The sequence below is a fragment of the Betta splendens genome, chromosome 13, assembly GCF_900634795.4.
Source record: "Betta splendens chromosome 13, fBetSpl5.4, whole genome shotgun sequence".
Classification (NCBI taxonomy): domain Eukaryota; kingdom Metazoa; phylum Chordata; class Actinopteri; order Anabantiformes; family Osphronemidae; genus Betta; species Betta splendens.
In genome coordinates, this window is record NC_040893.2 from 8,831,571 (window position 1) to 8,859,097 (window position 27,527).

Sequence of the window (27,527 nt, forward strand, 5' to 3'; positions counted from 1 at the left end):
TAATCAGAAAACACATCATCACCAAACAAACTGGCATTTTATGCATTGCTGTCATGTATGTGACTTACATATCAGATGTTTGCATGAGGATAAATCCTACCTGGTGGGCAAAAGTGTCCTTTAGGACACAGCGTTGGGGTACGAGTCCCAGACACACGGCCCAAGTCAGCGTCCAGCGATGCCGCACAGTAAAACCCCGCTGGACATTTAGCACACGCTGCCTGTGGGAGAGGGGGGGGGGGCACTTCAACTTTCAACACACTACTAAACCCGCAGTAAATGATGACAGCAGATGTTCATGAATATCAACAGGCGCGGGTACTTTAATGTCTGAAATGTTTTTGGAAATGATAAAAGGCGGACTGTAAAGTTCCGACAGTAAACACGGGCGCTGAAAGAAATGGAGCGGCTGTAGGAGAGTGTCCTTGCTTTGGGAAACACTATACAAATTGCACAGACTCGGCACACATTTAAAAATGCATGGGGGCAAAACATGTATTTTAGCCCAGAATAACTGTTATTACTGAGTGGCAGCACAGGGGCTATTGATGATTTCACTGCATTGAGTGCGTGCACACAGGCTGTGGGCCAGCAGGAACTATCAGAACAGGTGCAGACTTGTTTCTCACCTGTCCAGGTAGATCCTGGTAGGTCCCCGGTGAGCAGGGCGCCTGTGAATCCGAGCCAGCTGGGCACATGTTCCCAGGTGAGCAGAGAACAGAGCTGCTGTTCTCTCCTCCTGGACAGTAAGAACCAGCTGGACAAACATGAGAAGGGAAAGAGAGCCCTCTGGTGACACACAGGAAACCTGCAAAACCAGAGGCACGAAGCTGAGCGGCGGCCGACAGGGAGGGGGTCGAGGTATATACCGGACGCTTAATAGATACAAGACTGATAATTAAACAGCCACGTGTTGAGTTGCGCTGATGGGAACCAACCCGGAGGACAAGGCAGGCAGTCGGAGGCGTGACTGGTCCCGGTTTGGCTGCTGTAGCGTCCAGTGGGGCAGGGGAGCGGTGCCGAGGAGCCCCGGGGGCAGTAATGACCTTCGGGGCACCTGTCGCCCGTTGCACCTCCGTCCTCCGGTGTAGGTGAGCGGGCTCCAGAGAGGCAGTAGTAACCTGCGCCGCACGGGCCTGATGCAACAGCGTTCCCAGGGGACGAGCAGAACGAGCCTGGTTCCGGAGGAGAATGGCGAGAGTGAGTGGAATGGGGAATTGCCTGGAAGAAGCCCTGCACATCAGAGAATGCAGAACAAGCATAACATTGGACTGGGTGGATTATCTGCTCACTCGGCTGCTCTCGGTTTATTCATAGTCACTGCTAATTTGGTACTGTACGTACACATTTTCCTCCCTGCTTATAACGTGGCTTATTTTCTTAATGCAGCACCCCATTAACCACCGGGTTCACGCTCGTCGCTGAGTCAGCTATTTACCCTGTTTAATTAGCATCAGTAAACGGTGTATGACCTGAAGGGCACGGTGAGCAGTCCTGGGGCTTGGTCATCCGCACGTGTGGGTTGATGGATCCAGCGGGACATGGGTACTGGTGTTTCGACCCAGTCCCAGACGGACAGTAATGACCCACTGGACATTCATAGCTCCCCAGGAGAGAGCCATTACTGTGGCCGGGACAATAAAAGCTACCCAGACAAAACAAAGATGGGATCATTTAGTTCCTGGCTGCATCTGATAAAAGAAGTGTGTGTGTGAGTGCGTGTGTGTGTGTGTGTGTGTGTGTGTGTGTGTGTGTGTGTGTGCGTGTGTGTGTGTGTGTGTGTGTGTGTGTGTGCGTGTGTGTGTGTGCTCATTTATGCACAAACCATACTGCATAATCCATCATGTTCCTGTTTGAGAATGCGTCTATGTTTACAGAGTTACTGTGTGTGGCTGATAAGCGCGTTTACCCCCGGGGACAGGAGTTACAGCTGGCTCGGCCGTCTTCTGCGCCGACGGTTCCCGGGGGGCACGGCCGCGGAGCCGCAGAGCCCTCGGAGCAGTAATAACCTGTTTGTGTGAAGACAAGAGTCATGAAAGCGACGCGCACGCGAGCGGACTTTTGCACTTTAGCACAAACGGAGTCGCGCGGTCCACGGGGACGGGGTTCGATTTCCTTTGTCAGCAGCACGGCAGCTGTTGATGTTTAGCCCCCATTAACCTAAGCGTGTGTTTTGTTTTCACCTGTTTACTAAGCTGTGCATTTTCAAACTTAATTAGGTGCTTCACAAGTTCTGCGTCCTTTTGTATTCCCCACAATACATGCAAAGCATCGCCTTTTGTTTGCTAATTATTGGCTAAACAATAGCGACCTGATTACTTTATTGTAATGTTTCCACGGCCTAAGGATCCAATCACCTTTTGGGCACGGTCCTCCACGGACGTCCGTGAAAGGGGGGTCGGGGCGATCTGCTCTGCCGGAACAGAAGAAACCTTCCCAGCATTTTCCCGAAGGCTCTGACGAGCCCACAGCAGCACAATAGTAGCCAGGGAGACACGGTTGGCAGTCCTCCTGAGAGGGGAAATGAGAAAGACAAATGAGAGAGTAACAGTGGCTACAGGAGAATGAAAAAGGAGAGCTTGCTATAATACAACTTGGATTTGGGATTTGATTTTTACTGGCTGTCATAATAAGACATGGAGTAGCTGGTTAACCATTATATAATCTGTCGTGCATTTACTTAATGATTCACACTTAATAATTTGACACAAGTAATGATTTATTTAATTTGCTACTGGGTGAAAGTGACCTGGGAGACCCGTTTCGTGAGGTTAGAGAATGTTCCACGTGGACAAGGCAGAGGATGGACGGTGGCCAGGGGGCAGTAATAGCCGGCAGGACACGGGCCTCCCTCTCCTGCTGACGGACAGACGGGCGAATTCGTCAACCCGTTCAAAATAGGAGCACTGACTATTCTAATTCCCCTCGCAAGTGAGAGAGAAAAACGTGTGTTATTACACACTCTCTGCCCAGAATTGTGAGCTGACCGTGGGAGCACGGCAGTGAAGACGTCTGCTTACCTGCGGCCTGTGAGACGGGCTGTGGAGAGGTGTTTCCATGTGAACAGTAATATCCCTCCTGACACGGTCCAGTGACAGCTGTGCCATTTCTGGATGCGCAGTAATGGCCACCGTCACACTGTCTGCACTGAGCGACAGACCAGTAGCCGGGGTCAGGCCCGTAAGTTCCCTCTGGACAGCTTCTCAAGTCATACCCGGTTCCTTCAGGACAATAAAAGCCTGTAGTCCAACAGGACAATACGTAAATATATGTCAGCCTTTCCTGATTGTTTATATTTGTTAATTCATAGAATAAAGCATGTCAAGTGAAAACATAATTATATGTTTTATTACACAATCACAAACCTGCAGGACACAGGTACAGAGACCCAGACACACAGTACCAGCCGGACACACAGGGATCACACTGGGTTGCAAGTGTGACGGCCACATACGTCCCCGGATCACAGGGCACGGGCTGAGCGGTTCCCTCTGGGCAGTAGGAACCCTCGGGACAAGGTCCTCCTGTGAGTCCATCAGTAGGGGTGGATGTGACAGCGCCCCCTGTACAGTAATATCTGAAAGAAGATGACACGAAGGCTGTAAAACTAAAATTTGTAGAACCCATAGAGGTTAGTCATGAAGCCGGTGGTGATAAGATGAAATTAAATGTATCTGAGGGTGGCGTACCCCCCGCTGCAAGGTCCGCTAGGCTCAGTCAGACCAGCAGAGCCACAGTAAAATCCACCCAGACACGGTTTACATCCCTCTGGGCCACGCAGGCCTGAGCTGTTTGACCACGTTCCTTCTGGGCAAGCCATGGGAGCTGTGGTCCCTGCACGGATGAGACGAGAAGTCGTGTTTCAACACAGTGTGAAGCAACAAGGGGAACCAAACAAGCGAAACGCACTCAGTGCGGAGTGCAGTGTGGAGCAACTCGGGACAAGGCAGGCTGTACCCAGGAGCAGCATGTTGAATCATAGGTCAGCAGCTCAAGTCAGACAGAAAAAAGTATACAAATTAATAAGAAGAATCTAATCAAATGCTGCAAGATAAATGTTGTCAGAACTTCTTGTAGGCCACCAAATGGTAATTAGCATGAATAAAACATTGTAGCCCTAGAATATAATGGAGCCGAATGTTAATGGCCTTGCACAGTATAAATTTGGTTGAATTAGCCTATGAAATACGTGCATCCAAAAACGTTGTCTTAAAAAGGGAACCCCATGCAACTTGGTTATTTATTTATTATATAAGTTACCTGAGGGGCAGTATTGACCAGGCGGACACAGGGAACCTGAGAATCCATCCCGGGGACTGGAAAAGGATGCCCCCTCTCTGCACCAATAACCAGCCTGGCAGGGTCCTAGAGGCAGGACAGCAAGTCACCAGCAACACTAAAGTCAGCACGTCTGCAGAACCACATGTTTGACCTCACAAGAGTGACCCAACCTGACGGCTCGGACAGACCCACGGAAGGACAGTACTGTCCAGCGGCGCACGGCGCGCAGTCTGCTGGGCTGCCGGCGCCCTGCCTCCCATTGAAGGTGCCTTTGGGGCAGGGGTGCTGTCTGGCCAGCGCCGTACCTGCGGGGCAGTAGTGTCCCTTAGGGCAGGGCCTCAGCAAAGAGGCGTTGGTTGGACCAAGTCTTGAATCACAGAAATACCCTTGAGAAATGGGTGAGAAATGCAGACTTTTAAACTCAGACAAGTCCAAAAGACATTCAGATGAGGGTAAACAGGGTTGAGAAGTTCGCCCACCCGCTTCACATGTAGCGCAAGCTGCCTGTTTGTCTCTGTCCTGGTAGGTTCCAGGTAGGCAGGGCTCTGGGGCTGCACTACCCACGGGGCAGAAGTGACCTCGAGGGCAGGGTAGAGCTGTCGCCACAGTCTGGCCTGGAGGGCACCAATGGCCTATCAATGTGAAAGGGTACAGGTGTTTTGTGGTGAGAGGCAAGCTGACATGCTACCAGTCCATCACAGGGTCGGTTTGTACACTAGAGGCAGACAAATGACCCGTTGAACTGTTGCAACTACTTGTCTTAGTGCTGTGGAAAGTAGCCAATTTAATGTATGTAGATGATATTCATATGCATCAAAACGCTTTACAGACTGACCTTGGCTGCAGGGTCCAGTTGGAGTCCTGAGACCCGGCCCTCTGCAGTAGAACCCTGCAGTACACGGCTGACAGCCAGCCTCACCGGTTGCACCTTGTTCTGGGGAGAACGTACCAGCTGGACACAACTCTGGCTCCTCTGACCCCTCAGCTGTAGAGAGAAAATGATTGAAGTGGACTATCACTCATTCATAACAGTGTCACGTGTGGCAGGACACGCTGAGCAGGAAGCATGCAAACGCCCCACACAGGTCAACGGTTTAGCAACAGACAGACAGGATGACTCACTAACACCCATGAGTGATCTAGGTGGTCCAGTTCGAGGTGTCCAGCTACAGTACACTCAGTTATGACTATTTTAGATTTGTCAATCAATCTAATTTGCATAGATGTGGGACTGAGGAGAGGAGCAGAAGAATCTTAAGCGAAGTTCAGTGTTAAAGGCTGGGGCCTTCATGCTCTATCAACAATTCAAATCAACCCCAAAGAGCCTCGCTGTGAATATAAAGTAAGGTATTATGAGACCTATAGTGTGCTCCGTCGCTCTGTGAAGTCCATTTCATGCAAATTACTTTAAGTTACACTGTTTTACAATTTCCTCTTTAACTATGTTTATAAAGGAAGAGATTCTAAACATGTGCATGGATTATTGGATTATTGCATTTGTGTGTGTGTGGTGGGGTTTAGGGCTGTAAATAACATTCATATTATAATAAAGCATGTTGCCAGGCTTTGGTAGGCTTCAATGTCCAGCCCCATATTTCCACTTCTATACAGTATAATATATACAATTAACGTAATGAAATCCGCTGTAGGGGCCTACCACAGTATGTCCCAGGTGGACAGATGCTGCCTGTCTCTCCATCTGTTGGTTTGGCCTCAGTGGCGCCTCCTGCACAGTAGTACCCAGCGGAGCAGGGACCCATGGGCAGCGCCAAACCTAATACAGTGTTTGTATTTTAATGCAAATAATCGACATGTGTGAAGAGCCTAAAGGTGCTGACTGGTAAAAGTTGCTGGGTTTGCTATGCCTTGTACCTGAGATGTTACAGAAATGTCCAGGCGGACAAGGGAGGGGCTCTGTGCTACCCAGGGGGCAGTAGAAGCCCACCTGGCAGCGCCCCCCCGTGGAGGTGGCTGGACACAGACAGTTGGCATTTGTGTAGTTGTCCAGGTCGAAGGGTTGGGAGTTCCACGCCGCCGACACACAGAACCATCCTGCGGGCAGGAGTCATGGGTGAGACAGTTGAAGGTGATACACTGATGGTTTGGCTGCAGACTGTCCCCGCGATACCAACGCACACTTCCTGCCGACAAGTCCAGTGGCACCGCGGTGGACAAATGTCAGCTGTCTCAGCACCGGGTGAAACCGCAGGGCGAGATGAGTGAGTGAGTCATGAGTGGAGCAAAAATAATGACTGTGGTGAGTAATCGGAGGCTGTGCTGCCCCCGTGTCTATCAGACTGCTCTGGACTGGATCGCTAGCAAAGCCGGACAACTAGGCTTTATGGTCGCAGCTGTATTTTTGATGAAAATGCAATATTACTAACCGGCCTTGCATTTTCCAGATACTTTGGTCAGCCTCTCCTTCTCACAGTAGTGGCCTGGAGGACAAGGCAAGCAGCTGTCCAGACTCTGAGTCATGGGCTCTGGGTTGTAATATCCACGAGGACAGGGAAACTGCGTGGAGTGTCTAGTACCTACACAGACATGAGCATCACAAACATAGAGGTTTTACAATATGTCTATTATTCACTTCTGAAGAAACATATCCATGACTCGGTGTTTCGGGGGATTCTACCGTCGAGGCAGTAGAATCCAGGGGGACAGGGGAACTTGCTGAAGTTGCCAGTCTTTTCTGGACAGTAGTATCCAGCGGGACAGCGGGAGCACAGTGGCTGGCCTGTGAGATTGGTGTACGTTCCAGCGGGGCAGGGCAACGGGCTGCCACTCCCCTCAGGGCAGTAATGAGCTGGTGGGCAAGGACCCCCCGCTGAGCCTGGAGAGGGGAATCTAATTACGTTTAGTAAATTGCTGAAAATCTTGAATCAGAAAAGAGTACATGATTCTGCTATAATTTTAAAACCTAAAAACTAATAACTTTAATAATACAAATAAGTTTCAAATATAAGTTAGTATGTTTCCAGTTTTACCTGTAGATGTTGTGTCTCCCCCTGGACAGTAAAACCCTTCCTCACACAGTCCAGATGGACGAGTGAGGCCTACAGTGCCACAGAAGTATCCCGCCGGACATGGACTACAGCCAGAGGGGTCTGTCAGGTAAAGGCTACAACCACACACACATACATATGTAGTAAAAAAGGGAAACAGCTGAAAGTGCTGCATGTAATTGTCATATTTATAGCAAACCTATTAGAGTAGGTCCCTGGTGGACATGGCAGAGGCAGACTGGTGCCCTCGTGACAGTACCTCCCCAGAGGACACGCTCCCCCAACTCCTGTGCTGAAGTTCCCATCTGGATTCTGAAAGTTCACGCCTTGACAAGTTGCACAGTTTTCTTAGCTTTAGTGAAGTTGTTCAGCCCAGTTTGAGCAGCAGCCGTTTATAGCGGAGCAGGGGACTCCTAAAAGGCATCCTTTGTTGCCGGCATTATTCACGTAGCGTACCTGCTATGCAGTAGTAGCCCGCCTGACACGGCCCAGTGGGTTCAAACAGACCCCAGTCCTCACAGTAGAAGCCTGTAAAATGCAAAGCAGTTAAGAGTCTTGTTAAGAAATCACTCAGTATAACAATACATTCCTTCTCTTATTTGAAGAAATGCGATTTGCCTATATTTACATACTTTTCAACACATTCACCAAATACAGCTTAGGACAATAAAGTGTCTCAGAAAGAGAGCGATAAAGACATCCAAGAGGCAACACTCTCACCTGCTGGACAGATGAGGCACTGCTCCACTTGGCTGAGGCCGAACTGAGGGCTGTATGTGCCAGGAGGGCACGGCAGGATGGCCTCGACACCCCCACCCAGACAGTAGTGGCCCGCTGGGCAGGGCTCCACGCCCTCCCCTGAGAGACAGTAGGTCCCCGGGGGGCACTCGCCACATACCTCCGCACCTTCGCCCAAGGGGAAAATAATAGGGACCACAAACGTCACATAGCATCTTAGATGTTGATAGATGTCATGTCGGGCTAAAAGGTTATTTTTCCGTACCTGTAGTGTTCGAATAAGTTCCATCAGGGCAGATTAGAGGAGAAGCTGAGCCCATGGGACAGAAGTGTCCGAGCGGACAAACGTCCCCGGTCACGCCATCCGTGGGCACTGGAGACACTGCCCCTCCTGAACAGTAATACCCTGTAATCCAGCGGGTGGGCAGACATGAAAGAGGATACAAAGAGAACGCATTCATGCATACATCAATACTTTTCATATGGTTTGGTGACATAATCAATCTAATCACTACCAATAGTACCTGGGTCACAGATTCCTGAGGCCTGACTAAGTCCAGTGCTGTTGCAGTAGAGTCCTGGGGGACACGACAGGCAGGAAGACGAGTTCTGGGCTCCCACAGCGCTGCTAAAGGTTCCCAGAGGACAGGGGTGCTGCTGGGGGTACTTTGTCCCCCGTGGACAGATGTAGCCGGCAGGACACACGCCCCCAGACGCCACAGCCACCTGTGGAAACGCTGCGTTAATGATTCAAATGTGAACATTCATTTTGGCTTCCAGTTGTATTAGAAGTTTCCAAATTAAACAGTTTGGGGTTGGTGGCTGTCACTCATGTCCCACGCAGTGCAGCTCGTCCGACACGCTCGTGAGAAGCATTTATTTATTTAACTAATGCAAACTTGAACTACTGTAAACATTGCCTTCGAAATCCACATTCACAGAAGTGACAGAAAGCACTTTAGCATTCGAAGTGTGTGGGAAATGAATGGCTGTCATCTAATCAGCCGCACAGTCGAAGCGGAGACGTTCTAACCCGAAAACCCAGACAGTTTTTCTTTCCTTTGCCATCGTCCTGCCTCCTGGTCTATCCACCGTCACGTGCCAACAAAATCTGATTGGCAAACTTAGGCGAAAATAAATTAGAAGCATAATTAATGTGCAGCTACATAGCAGACAAAATGTCAAGGGTTTTTTAGAAATGAGCTTAAGGAAAAGATCCTTGTGTTCTCCAACTTGCCTTTCAAAAACTATAGACTTACATTACATATAATGGACATACATAATGACATGACATCGTCATAATTTTCTGTTATACAATCCCAGAAAAAAATCACATTCTGTTTAATTAATAAATGGACTTTAAAGTGTAATTTGAATGGTATTGTGAAAATGCTAGTCCACATTAGCCACCACCGTGTGTGCTACACCATTATTCTTACTGGAGAAGCAGTGGAGGCGCCTGAGGTGCAGTAATGTCCAGGGTCACAGGGAGCCTGAGGTTCCGACAGACCCACTCGGCTGCAGAACCAGCCGGCCTCGCACGGCCGACAGTGCTCCGCAGCTTCACCACCGGGCTGGTCAGAGTAAGAGCCCTTCGTGATAACAATCACACAGCATGACGTTCAGTATTAGATACGCAAATTTAATGAGAAGAACACGTTTTACAAGCACATGCAGATACTAACTGGGGGGCAGGGCCGAGCAACAGGAGACCCTGGAGGACAGTAGTGTCCCGTGGGACACAGAGGAGCCTGAGACAAGCCCGTCTGGTTACACAGTCTGCCTCCCTGACACTCCACACACGCCTGTGAGCCTCGATGCTGATGGGGATTTAGAGACATGGGAATAGCCTTCAATATGCCTTCACCTCATTAGTGATTTTTAACAGTACACCCTCTGTATTCTGCCCAGGTTATTACCCACCGGCTGAAATGTGCCAAGAGGACACGGCTGCGACCTGAACGCCCCCTCCGCGGTAAAATGACCCGCGTCCGCTTCGTTCTGAACGGGGGAAGCCGACCCTCCGTTACAGTAGAAACCAGCGAAACAAGCGCCTGAAGGTGAGGTGCTGTTGTAGCCTAGACAATAGAATCTGAAAGACACGTGCGGACGTTAAGAAACAGAGGCTCCCTCCGCACAGGGTGTGGTTCGAGAGAAAACGAACACGGTATGTGAAAAGTCATATTGATGAGACGCAGGGTGAGCGAGTAGAGGATTTGTCACCCTGGCGGACAGCTGACGCACTCCTGGGCTTTCCCGAGGCCAGAGGTGTTGCTGAAGGTTCCAGGAGGGCAGGGCAGGGGTGAGGAAGAGGCCGGGGGGCAGTAACTTCCTGCTGGGCACAGTCCTCCTGTTGGACCATCAGCTGGTGTCTGGTACACGCACGGAAAAAGCAGTGGAATTTAACAGGATACAGAATTAGTCACTAAAACAATTATGAATTAATGACAAGCTTTATGCAAGAAATGATTCAGGTAGCATTCTCGTACTGCAGACTTGGCGCCCTCCCTGCAGTAGAAGCGCTCCCTGCAGCTTCCAGAGGGCTGTGAGAGGCCCACGCCAGCGCAGTACTGGCCTCCGCCACAGGGAGTGCACTCAGAGCTGTCGGCGAGAGCGGAGCGGGAGCCGTAGGTTCCTTCAGCGCAGGCTTTCGGGGAAGAAGTGCCCTCTGGACAGTAAAAGCCCTGTGAAGTGCACAGCAGAAGGAGAAAGGGAGATGGAAACAGACCTTTACTCCCGGAGACCTTTTAAATAAAGCGAACAGCACAGCTACAGAGGCAGTTACTTCTAAGGCTTTTCTGGAGATATTGGATTTTTCCACTGCACCTGAGGGCAGATGGCGAGTATGTGAGTTCCTGGTGAGCTGCAGTAATAACTGGATGGACATAAGACACAGGCCTTTCCACCGTGGCCAATGATGTTATTCCTGTATTGACCAGCCTTGCAGGGGTAGGCGTAAGGGTAGCCTGTCCCCAGGGGGCAATAGTGTCCATCAGGACAGACCCCTGTCTGAAACACGTACAAGGTGTATAAATATATTAACAACTTCATTACTGATAATGAGCCTTTCATTCATTTGGGCTTACAGGCCTGGTAATGGGCTCCTCCTGAGGCTGATCGGAGTAACAGTAGCTCCCCTCAGGACACTGGACGCACTCACTCACGTCACGAAGACCAGGACGTTCACCGTAGCTGCCGTTAGGACAAGGAATTGGGTTGGGATCCTATGAGAAAACATTTGTTTCAGTTTAATCATCAGAGGAGCTTTGGCTACTTGACAAGCAGAACAAATATACAAAAACCTCCGCTCACAATATCTCCGCCAGGGCAGTAGAAGCCGCGAGGACAGAGGGTGGCCGAGCGCTGGGGGTCCCTGGACAGACCTTGGGAACACAGAAAGCCGGGGGGGCACACCATGATGCTCAACATGGCTTCCTCACTAGTGGTTTCATTGCTGCAGTAATGGCCCTGCAAGCACGGAGAACACTCCACAGAGCCTCCGTCCTACACACGAGAGAACATGAAGGGAGAATCAGAGGAGTTAAAGATATCGAGTTATATGGGGGAGGGAAAGAGCAGAGGCAGAGTCAAGATGCAGGGAAGAAGGGGAGATGCTGCATCTTGGAGGAGCCTGGAACAATGCTGCCTGACAAAATGCAATATAACGCAGAGACAATTAAGAATGACTTTCACTACTTTAGTTGACATTTAAAGAGGTGCAAACATGGTGAGTGACGTGGGGCCTTATCGCTGTGGGAAGAGAACGCTAATGTAAAAATAGGGCAATCCAAATGTCTCACGGACAAACGAGACTGAAACATCAGCTTGGCTTTCCACAGGTTCTGTCAGTTCGACCAGTCGCAGCGGTCTGCGTTATAGAGGGGACCTTACGGAGTAGCTGCCTGCGCCGCACACTCTGGGGTTGACAGTGGCTGAGTGGGGACAGAAATAGCCAGCCGGGCACGCGGAGCAGTCCTCCAGCCGCCGACCTCCCTTCAGGCGGCGAAACGTGGCGCTGGAGGCAGAAGGGTTTAAATGATTACGCCAGCTTTTCACCCCACATGTTTGATTCTTTTCCATGAGTCCTTTCTTCGGTGCCGCCCACAGCTACTACTGTACCTACACGGGGCAGGGGGACGGTTTGGAGGTGCCCCGTTGACAGAACGAGCCTTCGGGACAGATCAGGCAGTCTTCCCTGTGTCTGTTTCCCATTTGGATGCTGTAGGTGCCCGCGGGGCAAGGGAACTGGGTGCCGTACGCGGTCCCTGGCGATTCATCAACAGTTGTATCCGCATGAATGACTCATAATTACAGCTCTGCAAACAAACCTTTGGAAATCGCTTGTAAAGCAGTAATTGGCTTTTTGTGGTATATTTTATAATCATTGTAATTTAAACATTAACCAAAAGCGTGGCTTCAATTGCTAAATACTACCTACTGTACCCACCGAGAGGACAGTAGTGGCCGGAGCTGCATCGACCAGATGGAGCCCCAGCCCCGGTTAGACAGTACCAGCCCTGTGGGCACGGCCGACACTCGCTTTCCGCTTCCAGCCCACTCTGACCGCTCCACGTCCCCACGGGACATTTGTACTGTGTGGGGAACATGGTTCCAGGGGGACAGTAATGCCCTGCGAAGCAGTAGAGGGGTGGTCTCTGGATGCCACCAGTTCCTGTCGACACATATGTTATATGAGTATGAGATGTCCTCAGCTGAACCTGTGTCTGTGTAAAAAGGCAAATGGCACCTCGGAGACAGGCGTATCGCGCGGGGCACTGCCGACACTGGGAGCGGTGGGTGAGGTCAGTGCGGTTGCTCAGCGTCCCCGGTGGGCAGGCGTTGGCTGGGGCGTTGGGCGTGGAAGAACCGGGCGGACACACAAACCTGTCAGGGTAAATCAAACGGATTGCACAATGCAAATGCAGGATTTTAATACTGCCCCCTACAGCCAAACACAGAAATAACAGGCTCATGGTGTCGATAGAGAGAAAACCTTGGACAAGAGCACTGACCCTTGCATGCAGCCGACATCGGGAGCCCTCAGGGCCACCTGCGTGCACGCCTTTCCCGCGTGGCACTGCCTGCAGTCAGCCAACTCGTCCTGACCCTCCAGGGGGTTGAACGAGCCCGGTGGACAGGGAACGGGGTCGCTCGTCCCCTCGGGGCAGTAGAAGCCACGGGGACATTTGAGGCAGTCTTTCACACCTGGAGAAAAGAAAGAATGTAAGTTCAGAGCGCAGTGAACCAACTTGATTAGCGTGTCTCTCCCAACGATGTCTCAAAGCTGTCACGTAGGGTTTAGATCTGCTTATGGAGCACTTAGTTACGTCAGTCAGTCATTTTGTGCACTGGATTCACAGATTAGCTTGTACATGACAGTTGTTTTTATTCCAAAATTAGCTGCTTTTTCTCGTTGCCCTCTTAGCAGCCATCTGTTGCAAGCTCTCATCCATAGAATTCAGTCCCTCGTGACAAATAAACAGCACATATTTTTTATATAATCACTGAGCCATGGCACCAGGTTGGTTTTAGTTGAGACAGCAAAGAAGTGCATAAATAATGATTTTGGTTAAGGATTACATTTGAAATGGAAGAAAAGGCAAACATTTCGTAATGATTGGAGTGCACAGAACTCACTTATAGCTCCCTGATGAGGAGTGAAGGTGCCTCGAGGACATATCACTTCCTCTAAGGTGCCAGCGGGACAGTATCTTCCCCGAGCACAAGGCAAACCAGGACCCGAAGAGCCTGTTGCAAAAGCACAGTCGTCATTTTACGTGTTTCTTGGAATTGTAGCGTCGCTGCTCTACTGGTGTTGGCGCTTCAGTGCTAAGACTTACCTGCAGGACAGAAGCGGCCTTCCCTGCATCTCTTACAGGCCGCCCTACTTGTCTGACCCAGTTGTTCTCCTGCTGTACCAGCGGGGCAAGGTGACCCGTGAGGGGTGGCGGTGCCCGCTTCACAGTAATAGCCCTGTGGACACAGAAACTGGGAGGTGGGTCTCCGTGAACTGCCTTCCAGACAGTAAAACCCTAGAGAAAAATATTTATAGACAAAGTCACGAAGGGATTCTTTCAGGATATTTGCTAGTAAATGTGAGTACACAAATTTCCTGATTCTCTACCTGCAGGACACACTGTGCAATCTCTGAGTCTCTGCAGACCTTCTTTAGGGCCGTACGTCCCTTCAGGGCAGGGAGTCACTTCCCCACCTACACAGTAATAACCTGGGGAAAGTATGTGCATATATATATATATATATATATATATATATATATATATATATATATATATATATATATATTAGGAGGGAATAAAGATGTTACTGTTCATAGTATATGAAGTAATACCAACCTACTGGGCAGACAATACATGTCTCTTCACTCTTGTCTTTGTAGGTTCCTGGTCGGCAGGTGATGTGCTGACCGGATCTGTGGACTGGCTGACGGGGGCCCACTGCTCCGCACGCTGGAGCGTCACAGCGCTGGCAGTGGGTCTGCCCGGCAGTGGATGACCAGCCAGTGGGGCAGGGGAGAGGATGTGACATCGCAGTTTCTGGACAGTAAGACCCTGTGCCGGGCAGACGAATAAAAGTAAAGTTCTTGTATTTCATTATTTAGTATTTGATGTCTTTTTATTTTTATTACTGCAATACCTGCAGGACACTGCAGACACTGGATCGTACACATGGTGGAATAGAAGCCCGGGGGACAGGCATTACATACAGTGTGATTTGCACTGGGCTCATTGCCAGGCCCACACTGAAAGGCACATGTGAGAAATAAACAAAGATTAATGATCAGATATTACATTAACCAGCACACATGAGCAGGATGCTTTTAAACGCACCTTATGAGGGAATCCTGAAGTGCAGATAGAGTCTATGGGGCAGGTGAGACACTGCAGGAGTCCTTCAGGTGAATGCTCCCCCGGGGGGCATAAAGACAAGGTTCCATTGGCTGCATCACAGGAGAAACCTGCAGGACACAGCCGACAGTCCACTCTGTCCTCTGTGCTGATCAGACCGGGTAAACATGGCTGCAGCATAAAACAGATGAAGGTGGTACAGTGACGATAGCACTACAGTACATACAGTATGATCCAGCAACAAGCACAAGCTGTGTGTGCAGAGGTGTGTTGCTCCATTACCTTGCAGTCACTTATGTGACTTTTTTCCGTGTACAGGTTGAACGTTCCTGCTGGACACCTACGAGGTGCTGACACATTGCCAGGACAACTACAACATGGAAATGATTTATTAGGCACAAATTCCTTTTTTAATTACCAAAAGCAACAACACTGTGTGTTCTTAAAGTCTGGTCGGCAATTTCAAAAACAGTTGGTGATTTACTAGTGACCAGCAGGACACTCTAAACAAAGCTGGTGGGAGAAGTATTTTCCTTCTTCACAGTGATACGAGTCGGCGTTTTCGCTGATGGGAAGGTCTCCGCTCCCTTCAGAGGATTCTTACACAAACAAATTGATGTCAGGTTGGACGTTTGTAGTGTTTTTTTTCTTTAATTGGGTAAAAATACATGTACAAATGGGTTTCTCTTACCTAAGAAAGCTGCAGGTTGTATCAGCAGGAGAAAGAGCCATGAAGCTGAAAAGCAGAACAGATCCATTACTTTCAACGAACACATTATCACTAAGTCCACACGGTCATTTATTTGTGTCTCAACAGCGAGGACTGATTGTTTGAAGGCATGAAAGTCAGAAGCCCTTAGTCACTGAAAGTGAAACAGGAGGCTGAAATGTGATTCCTAGGTGCTCTAGCTATTAATGTTGTGCAGTGATGTACTGTAACACTACCTTCCACCTTCATAATGCATGAGAATGTGCTAAAGCGAGCAAGCTCATTTTCTCTGCCGAGGTGAATTATTTACGAAACCCCAGAATAAAACAACAACTACTACGTTTGCTCAAATCGATAAGGCTAACGTTGAATGCCAACGTCAAGGTGGAAAATGAAGGTGCGACAATATCTGTTTGAGCAGAGAGCGAGCGAGCTGCACCCGTGCATCTGGAGATACGTGCAAACCACATTGATGTGTAGCGTACGTTCCTTTTTCCATGCCAGGTGCACAACGTCAGCTTTATAGCATTAATGCACGCAAGACATGCTGTTGCATCGTGTCATCATTCCACTACAGAATATGATTTTATCCTTTACATTTTTAACCACAAGCTACGTTGCAAGGACTCACAAGCAATAAATGGAAAAGTTATGAATTATTTTTACACAGCTCTGAATCCTGTCGTACACCACTTCCTGTGACTTAACCAAGGGTGGGAGCATGCATGTGGGTGCTTCAGTGTTTGCCTGCAGGTGCAAGCACCACCAGATTAACAGAGAGCAATCTGTCTTTACTGCAGGTTCTTAGTCGGGGATCATCAACACAAGGGCAACAACTATGAGCACAGTCCAGTTTGCATTGCTATGTTTTTGGATGGTGCAAGGTAAATTATAAAAGTTTACGCTTTGTTACTAAACTTGAATTTATTCCATAATCATGACGAGGATCTGTTTTTTTTGCAGATTTTGTGAGCTGTCTTAATATGACGACGCTGACTGTAGCGTTGGGAGACTCGCTGACCTTAAACTGCACCTACAACTGCTCCACTGGATTCATCCGCGGCTGCTGGCACAAGGCGTCCGAGAAATCGGCGTGTCTCGGATCGTACACCGGAAGCAGCTTCTGCACAGCGTCGCTTCATCTGTCAAATGTGACCATGGCAGATGTGAATACGAACTACACGTGCTACACAGAAGATAAGGATGACCCCCGACTTCCACAGAAGACAGAGAGCGTTGTCTTTCTGCAGCCTAAAGGTAGAAATCGCTGTTTGTACATGAAGCTGCTTTGAGAATTAAAATTTAAACATATGTTTGTTTTCAGATTTAAAACGTGATCCAAACAGGACATTAACTCCAAAGACTAAAACTACAAATGGTGAGAATCCAAGTATTTTGAAGACATTTAACTCTTTTGTGTATTAGTTGTGTTTATTTATACGTTTTAAATTTTGCAGAATCCCATCCTGCAAAACCAAATGATTCAAGTGAAGGTGAGAGGACTTTCAAGCAGCACAAGCTATAAAGTGCATGAATGGACAGGATGCATGTCTGTCTTTTCTACTGTACACTCACCTATGGGCGACTGGAAAGTAAAAGTCACTTTTGACCAATCAGCCTGCACTTCAACTCAATGCTGCCGTTTCCATGTTAACAGGGGAATTCACTGGGCTGAAGGTTTTAGCAACAGTGACCCTAGCTGTGGCCACAGTGCTTGCAGCACTGGCTCTTTATCTGTGTCTGAACCGAAACAGGCAGAGCTGCAATGGTAAAGGTGATTACGAAATATCACACTACCAACATACACTCGCAACAAACATTTGAAATTTCTGAATGACAAAATAAATAAATGCATTATGATTTCATACGTTCCAGGCGAACCTGCTGAGACCAGGTTTGGGTGAGTACAACTAAACAGATTTTTTTTCATATTTTTGTTACAATTTTGTAATTTCATTGTTTACCAATTTCAGCTCATCGCCACCATCTCACATTGTCCTCTCGCCAGGGAAAGGTAAAAATTTAACACATCAAAAGACCTTGAAAAGCACGCCTGACACTCACACAGTCCATTCTCATTGTGCAGGATCAATGCAAAATGAGAAGGTGACACTGAGGATTCCCTCGCCAGGTACAAAATCCTCCGCTGATATTTGATAATAACTGATTCACTGACTCCACAGTTCACCTACATGCAAGTGAATTGTTTCTCCGACACAGACAACGAGAGTGACACTGAAGTTCCCTATGCTGATATAATGATCACCGTCCGCGGCGTCAGCACACCAGAGCTCACGCAGGTCGGCTACTCTGCTGCTGATAATAAAGAGGTGAGGATTCCAGTCCTATGCAGTCCTTTTTCACTTTTAGATTATGATTAATGATTGATGATTGATTGATGATTATTGAACACAGAGTTAATTAAACAACATATTCTTCTCTGCTCTGTAGAAAACTCTTTGCAACCACAAATTCTACACAAGAATCTGATGCTAGTACAGTATTATACCCCGGTTCACTGTTGCCTGAGTTTAAAAAAAAAATTGCAAATCATTGCCCTGCATATATTTACATTTTACACAGCATGCAAACGTCTTGGAAAGAAGGAACCAATTAACCACATTAAACGGACGGATTACGTTTGCTTTAGCTACTAGTTTGTTCATTGTTCAATAACAGAATCCACTAAATACTTCTTGTATTGAGTCACTCTCGTGCCCTTTCTGCTTGCCGTGCAGCGGTGGGGAGATGAGCCACGGTGTCACCTGCTGGCCTCGCGCTCAGCTGACAGACTGCACGTGCCCATGGCCAGAGAGGTGAGCCGGAAGATGAGCACCAACTCCGAGTACGCGGTCATCACGTACGCCTGACTGAGGCCCTGCTACGCGAAGGACAGCGCGAGGAGAGAAATACCCGGATTTAGTTATACGTGCTAATACATGTTCACTGTTTTTGTCTTTTTTATGTATTCTATTTTTTGTATACACATTATTGTTTTGTCTTTGTGTGCTATGTTGACATTGTTAATATAATAAAGCTTCCTTCTGACGTTTTATGTTTTTATGGCGTTTGAGCCTCGTTAGTACCCGTAGTTAGAACGGTTGCTTAGGAACACTCGTCCACAAAACACAACGTTTTTTTTAAACGCTAGCTACAGCTCTCAAAACGAAAGGTAGGTCAAAATTTGAATGAAAATGCTGATGTAAATTTAAACGTCACGTTGTTTCGTTTTTTTAATTACTTTTTATTCTTGCTGAATATAGCATTTATTTATTATTTTTATTTTAGCGGGTGAAGTTAGATTCTGGTTAATACCTAGCTAACTAGCTACAAACAATAACACTGACTGACTGTAGTAAGTCAGATTGTGAAGTAAGTTAAACCCGTTCCATATTATTGGCTACATATTAGGGATAAAAAGTGGACTCGATACACCCAACAGCTGTGGCTCCTCCTGGACACACATCCTCTGTCATTATTAGTCCATCCTGAAGGAAATGTCAGTGCCTTTCTCCAACACTCACCTGCGGGTGCCGCAAGGGTTCGGTGCCCTCCTGGAGGGACTGACCAGAGAAATACTACGGGACCAGCCTGAAGACATTCCTAAATATGCGGAACAGTACTTCGAAGCTCTCCTCAAACAGAGAGAAGGTGACTACAAGTTTCAACGGGCCTAAATAGCCAAGTATTAATAATTGGTCCCCTCACTTTGTCTGTCTTTGTCTGTTTGCTTGTAGAGAGCGGCATGGACCCTGCCGAGTGGGCTGCTAAACTGGAAGATAGATTCTACAACAATCATGCTTTCAAGACTCCCAAGGTACTAGATACAGGATACAGCTCACATTGTCATTACATGTGTGAATCTCCCAAGAGTTTACTGGTAAACAACAGTATTGTTCTTGTTGTCCTCTTTCAGCAGCCTCCTCCTGAAGATGATACCACAGCAGATGTGACCGGTTTCATGTGAGTCTCGTGTTATGTGCTGAGCAACAGCCAGGAGCGTCAACAGGACAGGATAAGCTAGTGATGAATAAAGAATAGGTGGAAATAGTTTTAGTTTCTATTATAAAACAATTTATTTGTCACTTTGAGAAGTATCTGTCATTGTATATGTATGAGTTAGAGTTTTGAAAATGGCAATTCTTTAAAAAGCATTATTATGGTGACAGTGTCACGAATGAGAAGAACTGGTAGGACAGAATGACAAGAGACTGCTAGACAGTCACAGGTCTCAGATGTGTATTGTACTTAAGAAATATCGCTTGACTTTATTTCATTGTATTCTTATTTATTAAACATATTTTATTTTGTGCTTTTTTAGAGAAAAATCACATGGATCCCAAACTGATGATGAATCAAGTGATGCAGCAGAAGCCACGACACACCTTAATATCACTGATGACGTCGACTTAACTGAGAGCATGGAAGAAGAAGAAACACATATGATGTCATTAGAAAGAAGACCTTCAGAGGAAGAATCAGACACCAAGCCCCAAATTGCAGATGTAGAGTCAGAAGAAGAGAGCTACCCAACCATTAATAAACCTGATGAAGTGGACAGGGAATCTGATGTAAATGAGAATAACTCACTTGCAGACCAAGACATACCTCAGTCTGAGTTAGAGTCCATAGACTTCTTATCAATCAATGAGGCTGCGAATGTTGATGTGTGTGCTCAGGAGTTAGGAGAAGGAGAAGATGAAGAGGGTGATAAAGAAGAGACAGCTGTTGTAAATGAAGAGATTTTCAACTCAGAAGAAGAGGAAAACTCTGAAGTAGAAGAGCCAGTAGAGGTCTTTCCATATTCTGGACTGGCTAGTGTGGATTTGTCTGCTACAGAGCTTAGAGAAACAGAAATAAATGTGGACAAAGCCATAGTTGAAAGCGATGCACATGCTGTTGAAGAGAAAAGCCAAAATCTCCAGCTTGAAGTAATTCAGGAGCAATCATCACTGTCTCAATTTGAAACAGACGATCCGTCTGAAATAACAAAACCAGAGGAAGAAATAGAAAATGAAGTTCCCAATAAGGAATCATATGAAGAGTTAGCTCATACTGGTAGGAGCTTAGGTATTCCTGATATAACAGAGGGTGATTCTTTGGTTGAGATGAGCTATGAAGATGAGGTCACTGCAGTGGCAACAGGGCAAATAATGTCTGGCCTACAAGATGATGAACTTGAAATGGAGGAGGCTGAAGAGGAAGCTATCTCTGAAGAGGAGGAAATGGAAAGTCGCCAAGATGCAGCTGAAATAATAAAGGGAGAAATGGACACAAATGGCTCTAATTTAAATTACAGTGATGATGGTGAGAAGAGAGAAGGCGTTAGAAACATCAGCTCATCACATCAACCCACCACCGAGGAGGACGAAGAAAAGCCAGAGAATGAAACTGGTCATAAAAATGAAGAAGAGAGGATGAGTGAGGATGAGTTACACCAGAATCAGGATTCTGAAAAAGAGCCTAACTTCAATGACTCTGAAGATGAGACCACAGAAAACGAGGACCTACATACAGAGGGTTATAAAGGGATGGAGGATGAAGAAATGAATGATGGTGATGAAGAAAATCTCGCAACCCAGTCGAACGTATCAGTCGCTCCACTGGAGACCGGAGACCAGAGTACCGAGTCACAGCCAGAGCAAGGAGCGGAAGAAGATGTCACACCAGAAGAGGAAGAAGAACCTACAGAGGAAGAGAAAGAGACGGTTGATCCTGAAATACTGGAGAAAAGTGATGTAGGGAGTACAGAGGAGGTCATCAGCCTCACTCACAGAGCAGATGGGACATCTGAGGAAAGACCACTGTCACCTAAAGAGGCCACCACAGAGCCTGACGGCAAGGACAGTGACACGGTAACGTTGCATACTTCCTCCTAATATAGCACATACAACTTCATACTTAACATGAACATTAGACCTGACTGTGTTCCGTTAGTTTAAGTAACCATTTTTAACTGCATGTATGGAGGCTGCCACAGCTCAGCACCTCTTCTCATTGTTATAAGTAGACTGTGAGTAAGTTTTCTCACACTTTCAGACAGAGGTGGTGTCTTTAGCTGGACTTCAGTCTGCTCTGTTCCCATTCCAAACTCATGTGGCCTACATAAATATACCACGCGTCAAGGACAACGCTGACCCTCACATTGTTTCGGCTTAGTTCATTTTCTCAGTGACCTTTAGTAGTTTCTTTCTAAGGAGAGGGTCAGTCAAAATGTTTATAACACAACAAACAGCTGTTCATCTAGGGCAGGATGCTCTGCTGCAGGCTCATGAAACTGTTAGCCCTCCACCACCTCCACAGAATGAAACCCGATTCAGTAATCCATCATCCTAAAACTGCAGCTGAACAATATGTCTTGTGAATTAGGCCTGTTACATTCTTACTGCTGCCTGTCACAGTTATCCCAGTCTGATTTGTCTGGACCAACAGAGCTTCAAACATGAAGGGAGGGTGTGTAGGAAGGAGTACTAAGAGCGTTACCATGGTAACCTCCTCACCATACTTCTCTCTCTTAGTGTCGTCATGGAATTAATAGGAGATGGTGATGCTGATAGTTGCTAGGCACCATCTGTATCAGTGATCTACCTTTAATAGCACTTTACAACTGGCTGATTAAACAGCGAAACAGTGCTTTTTGTGTTTCCACATCCAAAGCTTTCTTGTCGTTATCAGCTAAAGAAACTCTACCACAAAACTGTACAGTCGAACGGCCGTCTATTCTAGCAAACACCACACTGCAGTATCTCACATGTGGTATGTAATATAACCTGTATTTTAACTTTATGCCACTTGTTCATTGTGTACATACCAGTGATGGTACTGTGTGCTTATGGTCTTAGATGGATAAATACTGCGGGGCACACTAACGCTAAGGCTACGTGCAGACTGAACTACACTATCACTGATCGCAGTAAATTTAATTACACAGTGATTATCATTCCTGCATGTTGGTAATGTGAATTAATTAATAAAGTGAGTCAGCTTAGTGAGATTAGGCTCGACGATAACGTAACATATTTTTAAATGTTTTTCCAAAGCAGCACATCATTAATGTCAGAAAAACTCAGATAAATGGATGTTTTCTGTTTCTCTCCCTCTCCGTCTTGTCTCTGAGGCTGGCAGTAGAGTGTGGGCGGCCATACCAGCTGGGATCAGAGGGATGGAGAGGGCTGTTAGCTCACTCTGCCTCTAATAAATTTATAACACCTCCTAGTGTAAAACAGTCCAAGATGCTTACACTGTTTAATTTTCACGCTATTAGTAGAACTTGAAAGTCAGCAATTATTATTTTATGACCATCTGGCTTTTCCATAGTATTTCTATGTTGGTCATCTGTTTTTATTTGTGGACATTGTAGCACTTCAACTTGTGAATTCATATGAATCTTGTGCTTGTGGTGATCTTATCGTCTGATCCAGATGAAATGCAGTACATCTGGTTGATGATTTTTCACTTGTGTCAAACTCATCACGCAAATTGCTGAAAATATCTTTAGGCTTTGCTTGGTGAGTACTGAACTCTGCTAATGATCTGTAACACAGTGGGTCAGCAACCTTAATGAGACTGAAAAGATGGAACACATGCTGCCATGTTTATAGGAGGTCTTTCTTTCCCACCCTCCCTCTTTCTCCCTCCCTCTCTCTCTCTTGCTCTCTGATGATCTCTCTCTCTCCCTCTCTCTCTCTAACTCTGTGCGTGAGCGGGTGTTACTGAATATACAGTGCCTGTTAGTAAGAGCCAGTGAGGCATCTGTATTATACCGGAGACCCGTTTACAGGGAGCTTTGCTTGGTCCATATACAAACTGAGGCGTGAAAGTCACACTAGGCCAGCTCACCTGAAGACTGAAGTCATCTGAGAGTAAGACATGGACTGTCACAATGTAAGTAGGTGATACAGATTAACTTTTTTGTTAGATTTATCTTTACTGTTAGCATTTTCTCAACGTGGTAGATAGATGCACATACATGTAATGAGTTAGTGAATGGTACTTAATGGTAACTGGTTGTTTTCACTCTGCTTATGGTCATTGTCTTGTCTCGTTGTCTTTTACTAGATGTAGCTCTGTCTGTTGATCAAATCTTTCACAGAAAAGTGGTGACAACATAAAACACTATTATTAAAAAATAGCTTTATTGATATTAATTTTACGTAAAATTTGAGTGTCTCAATACAACCAGTGTCAGATTAAGTCTGACAAAGGGCCCTGGGGCAATGAAAACAGTCAGCAGACCCCTGAGAAGGTGTAGCCAGCACAAGCCAGTGCAGCAGCTCTGCATCTCTGCCTGTTGGTGAGCAGTCAGACAGAGAGGCTAATCAATGCTGGCTGAACAGGTGGGTGGTCACACTCCTACACTGAAGGGGTTTCACTGGAGACATGATGCACTGCTTCACCGAGGCAGTGGGATGACAGTGGGCTTGATCTGTGGGCTGTCTTTGTGCAAAATGTCAATCTGTTTCCATAATCAAGAATGGGGTGAAGCTGATATGTGTTGCCACAGGATCTGAATCTGTGTTTATGTAACTCATCAGCAGCCTTGGCGCTACTTCACTGACACTTTATGACAAGCGAGAATTTCTCCTCTGCCCACCCCACGTTTCCTTTGGGACAGCGGATGCTGTACTTTCTGTCATGAGCTGCAGCAGGGTTTTTTTTTTGTTTTTTTTTTGCTGGGTCATCCTTTTGGGCTACAAACAGTAGCCTTTTACATAATTTAGTTGCACACCAGAAAAAGCAGGTTTCTGTGTTGCATCGAATGGTTGATTTCAAAATCAGCGATTGGACGGTTTGGGAATTTATAGAACTGGTAAATCTGTTGAATCTCTTAATTTCTTCTCTCAGGTTCAAAGCACATCATGGTGTTTCGTTATGAAATAGGCTGAGTCAGACTTTGACAACATTGTGTGATACATTATATGACTAGCAGGAAAGCAAACATGGGTTATTGACCTCCTGCATCCCATCGATATCAAGGAATAAGGGTGTGTGACTCAGCAACAAGCATGCAGAGAGCAACAGATGTGACGGATGCAGGATGCAAAATATGGCGGCACAGCCAGTCAAGTGTGATCTTCTGTTCATGGAGGAAATATGATCACAGAATATGATGTGGTCCTCTGTTGTGGTGATCGACTGCTTTGTGATCCCCCCCCCAGCAGGAGGAGTGCAGCCGACCCCAAGAGGAGGAAGACATCATGGATATCCCCCTGGATGACCCGGAGGCCAACAGGGCTGCTGCCAAGATCCAGGCTGGCTTCCGTGGCCACATGACCCGTAAGAAGATGAAGCCGGAGGACAAAGCAGAGGGGGAGGAGGTGAGCAGCACTGGGGATGTGCTCAACGGCAGCCATGGGGACCCAGGTCAGTGGTGTAGAGCCAAGGGATAAGACTAGGTCACATAGGACGCATAGAGCATTATGGCTAGTGGCTATAAGGACCCACCAGGCTCCAATCACTGTAGGTGATGAAAGGTAAGTGATGGCGAGCATGAGCGGCTTCTCTGGCCAGAAACTTAAGTCTAGAGAAGGAAAGTAAAAGAAAGCAAGGAAATACCAGGAATAAGGCAGAAAATATGTTAGTTTGATGTTATAAGTTGTGCATGTTGTTTGTAATTTAATGGGTGAGTCATTCTAGATGGAATTGGGAATAAAATAATCTGTTTAAAATGCATCTAATAAATTCACCTATTACTCCCTTATGACTTATATCATGTGGGAGTAATAAAATACATGTAATTAGTTGATGTAATGTAATTAATCCTCTATGTCCTCAATGAATCAGTTCATTCATTTTGTTAAAGGGCTTGTAATGAATCTGCTTCAAGATGTGCTGAGGGAGCAAATGTTCTGCTGTCAGTCCAAAGGGGGGTTGACCGAGCTGACATCTGCAATTTCGGCACGAGCAAACGCAGCTGTCAGATACGGTCTCACTCTTACAAACTTATATCAAACCTTCATGCGAATAAAAATACAAAATAAAACCTGGAACCACGCATTTACATCAGTTGTCGTAACCCAAATCACCAGAAATGACCCGACGTGCTTCAGTGTCACCTCTTCCTGAGGCGAGGAGTTTGGGAGGGGTCGGCTGGCCCGAGGCTTCTACGCAGTGTTTCAGCCTAACCCAGTTGCTGGCTGCCTCGGGTTTCTATGTAGGAGATGTATTTATAGTTCCAGGTGCTTTAGAGCCAGTATACGCTTTATGCTGAGCAGAATTAATGAGCCTGTCGGGCTGGAACCGAGCATCCCAAGCCCCCACTGGAGGAGACCCCCTTTCAGAACACAAGTGGGTTTTTGGGGTCACCGATTATGTCAGCCATGACTGACTTCTCAGTATTAGACAGTACTTTGGATCGTCTACCTGCATGTTAGAAGTATCCATCTTCCTTGAAAATTATGTCTCCTGCCTTTCTCCTTACTTAGCAATCCAACATAAAGTTGTCTTCAAGTGTTTAGTTTTTTTTAAATAGATCCACCCACAAGTGACCTTTCAGCTCGCAAGTGTGCATCAAAAACTTCCAACAGCATAGAGCGTGTCATAGAAACGGCTGTTTCTTTTTTCCAGTCTCTGCGGTGCTTAACTACGCCTTGCCTGCTTCTGTTTATAGAGACAGGAGGATCGGGGGCAGTAGAGAGAGACGACACATCTGTGCCAGAGCAGTGACACCCCTGTCCTGACCTGGATGAAGAGAACGGGGGGGGGGGGGGGGGGGGGGCACACCTTTTTACCCCAGGAGTCATTTTCCTTTTCAGTACAAATTAGCAGTAGAAAACGAACAGTTTTCGAGGGCGTGTTATGTGAATTTTTTGTGAACTTTAACACTCCTTCTCTGCTTCTCCAGCAGTCTCATCAGTACGGATGTCTTTGACCCAGAATGTGCAACTCACTGCATGTACTTGTGAAACTTCTGGTAGTGTGCTAGTTTTTAGATGATGATCTGTGAATGTGAAAATGAATGTCCTCTAAATGCTAAACAGGGCTTATTTTGGATGGACCCCATCGGTACCATCTGTGCATAAACTCTGTATGCATCAGCATTAAACTTTGTGTAATTAGTGGCTTTAATAATTATTTGTTGTTTTGCATTGTTTCCCAATGTGCTTGTACCTTGACTATTATTTAACAGTTTGACTTGCTTACAAAAAAGTGATTAAAACATCATAAGAGAAGTAGCTATGTATGTTCTATTTATTCTACTCAAGTGGGATTGCGATCGCTTTTTGATCACGTGATAAGTACGTAAGTCTCTTTTCAAGCATTTTCTATAAATCTGATCTTCCAGAACAGTAAGCATGCAGTAATGACACCTTTCACCCAGATGCATTTGCTCCAGCTTGCCTTATGAAGCTCTGTTGTTGTGTTGGTGGGTTTGACTTGTTTGACTAATGTTTTATTGTCAGAGTTTGCGGAGCCTTCATGCTTTAAGACTAACTGAATAGTACATTGCTGTACTTTGCTGTAGAGTCACTGCATTACACTAATAAATCCACCTTAAATATTTGGCGAAATGTCTGTTCCAGACTTTATTCATTCATACAAGTACTATTAATTTGTCTCAGAAATTAATTGAAGAACGCGTTTCCATGAAGGTGACACAAAGTTAGCACTCTGGCTCTGTTGCAAGAATCTCATTAATAATTTAAAAATATAAAACGGTGCATTCCTCACATTTACACCACACCAATGTATTGCGCAACTGTTCATACAAACAATAACAACTGGTAAATAGGAAATATTAATAATTCAGTTACAGCTGCATTAAAGTGCTTCGTGTTTTCGTTTAGCTTTAGCTTTATTGTGAACACCCACCACATTGTGAGGTGTGTGTCAGATCTGTCTCCACCTTTCTTCCAATAAGTCAGTTTAAGAAACAGAAGGGATATTGCAATCTTTGCCTCATTCGCCCAGGCAGTCTTGCTCGCTTTA

General features: G+C 46.5%; 3 protein-coding genes across 12 annotated transcripts in view; 2 read left to right on the plus strand and 1 right to left on the minus strand.

Annotated features, from left to right (window-relative positions):
• si:ch211-286b4.4 (uncharacterized) overlaps positions 1–15,671 on the minus strand; it is a 34,900-nt gene extending 19,229 nt beyond the window's left edge. Inside the window, exons 1-46 of the mRNA XM_055513827.1 lie at positions 15,582–15,671; positions 15,375–15,489; positions 15,173–15,260; positions 14,873–15,061; positions 14,679–14,784; positions 14,378–14,593; positions 14,149–14,250; positions 13,865–14,056; positions 13,662–13,772; positions 13,037–13,229; positions 12,772–12,908; positions 12,472–12,696; positions 12,148–12,289; positions 11,916–12,039; positions 11,337–11,528; positions 11,111–11,248; positions 10,851–11,033; positions 10,514–10,708; positions 10,248–10,396; positions 9,948–10,116; positions 9,710–9,844; positions 9,464–9,616; positions 8,549–8,750; positions 8,290–8,430; positions 8,007–8,192; positions 7,743–7,814; positions 7,486–7,612; positions 7,269–7,402; positions 6,917–7,114; positions 6,666–6,815; positions 6,154–6,333; positions 5,939–6,055; positions 5,117–5,266; positions 4,761–4,913; positions 4,452–4,667; positions 4,261–4,365; positions 3,690–3,834; positions 3,366–3,577; positions 3,021–3,239; positions 2,750–2,859; positions 2,358–2,511; positions 1,910–2,009; positions 1,473–1,645; positions 939–1,175; positions 630–757; positions 101–221 (exon numbers count right to left, since the gene is read on the minus strand). Coding sequence (XP_055369802.1) covers positions 101–221; positions 630–757; positions 939–1,175; positions 1,473–1,645; positions 1,910–2,009; positions 2,358–2,511; positions 2,750–2,859; positions 3,021–3,239; positions 3,366–3,577; positions 3,690–3,834; positions 4,261–4,365; positions 4,452–4,667; positions 4,761–4,913; positions 5,117–5,266; positions 5,939–6,055; positions 6,154–6,333; positions 6,666–6,815; positions 6,917–7,114; positions 7,269–7,402; positions 7,486–7,612; positions 7,743–7,814; positions 8,007–8,192; positions 8,290–8,430; positions 8,549–8,750; positions 9,464–9,616; positions 9,710–9,844; positions 9,948–10,116; positions 10,248–10,396; positions 10,514–10,708; positions 10,851–11,033; positions 11,111–11,248; positions 11,337–11,528; positions 11,916–12,039; positions 12,148–12,289; positions 12,472–12,696; positions 12,772–12,908; positions 13,037–13,229; positions 13,662–13,772; positions 13,865–14,056; positions 14,149–14,250; positions 14,378–14,593; positions 14,679–14,784; positions 14,873–15,061; positions 15,173–15,260; positions 15,375–15,489; positions 15,582–15,666 — 7,069 coding nt within the window. The 5' untranslated portion in view covers positions 15,667–15,671. The remainder of the gene's footprint in view (positions 1–100; positions 222–629; positions 758–938; positions 1,176–1,472; positions 1,646–1,909; positions 2,010–2,357; positions 2,512–2,749; positions 2,860–3,020; positions 3,240–3,365; positions 3,578–3,689; positions 3,835–4,260; positions 4,366–4,451; positions 4,668–4,760; positions 4,914–5,116; positions 5,267–5,938; positions 6,056–6,153; positions 6,334–6,665; positions 6,816–6,916; positions 7,115–7,268; positions 7,403–7,485; positions 7,613–7,742; positions 7,815–8,006; positions 8,193–8,289; positions 8,431–8,548; positions 8,751–9,463; positions 9,617–9,709; positions 9,845–9,947; positions 10,117–10,247; positions 10,397–10,513; positions 10,709–10,850; positions 11,034–11,110; positions 11,249–11,336; positions 11,529–11,915; positions 12,040–12,147; positions 12,290–12,471; positions 12,697–12,771; positions 12,909–13,036; positions 13,230–13,661; positions 13,773–13,864; positions 14,057–14,148; positions 14,251–14,377; positions 14,594–14,678; positions 14,785–14,872; positions 15,062–15,172; positions 15,261–15,374; positions 15,490–15,581) is intronic.
• On the plus strand, positions 14,480–18,647 carry LOC114868708 (uncharacterized). 3 transcript variants are annotated; one of them, XM_029172519.2, is made up of 11 exons: positions 14,480–14,616; positions 16,400–16,483; positions 16,563–16,856; positions 16,924–16,977; positions 17,057–17,092; positions 17,257–17,373; positions 17,475–17,499; positions 17,573–17,613; positions 17,686–17,730; positions 17,820–17,929; positions 18,338–18,647. In XM_029172519.2, exons 2-11 carry the CDS (start codon positions 16,438–16,440, stop codon positions 18,467–18,469), a joined length of 900 nt encoding a protein of 299 aa, XP_029028352.1. In that variant the 5' UTR covers positions 14,480–14,616; positions 16,400–16,437; the 3' UTR covers positions 18,470–18,647. The 3 variants fall into 3 exon arrangements, with proteins under 3 accessions (XP_029028352.1, XP_029028355.1, XP_055369804.1); XM_029172522.3 differs by lacking the exon at positions 14,480–14,616 and having other exon boundaries at positions 14,991–16,483; XM_055513829.1 differs by lacking the exon at positions 14,480–14,616 and having other exon boundaries at positions 14,991–16,483; positions 17,257–17,367.
• Positions 18,629–26,317, plus strand: spa17 (sperm autoantigenic protein 17). 8 transcript variants are annotated; one of them, XM_029172509.3, is made up of 7 exons: positions 18,629–18,771; positions 19,082–19,250; positions 19,337–19,416; positions 19,516–19,562; positions 19,921–21,454; positions 24,758–24,962; positions 26,209–26,316. In XM_029172509.3, the coding sequence occupies exons 2-7, from the start codon at positions 19,097–19,099 to the stop codon at positions 26,262–26,264; spliced, it is 2,076 nt and encodes a 691-aa protein (XP_029028342.1). In that variant the 5' UTR covers positions 18,629–18,771; positions 19,082–19,096; the 3' UTR covers positions 26,265–26,316. The 8 variants fall into 8 exon arrangements, with proteins under 8 accessions (XP_029028342.1, XP_029028345.1, XP_029028341.1 ...); XM_029172512.3 differs by having other exon boundaries at positions 18,644–18,771; positions 19,011–19,250; positions 24,758–24,916; positions 26,209–26,317; XM_029172508.3 differs by having other exon boundaries at positions 18,644–18,771; positions 19,011–19,250.
• Positions 26,318–27,527: the final 1,210 nt, after the last annotated feature.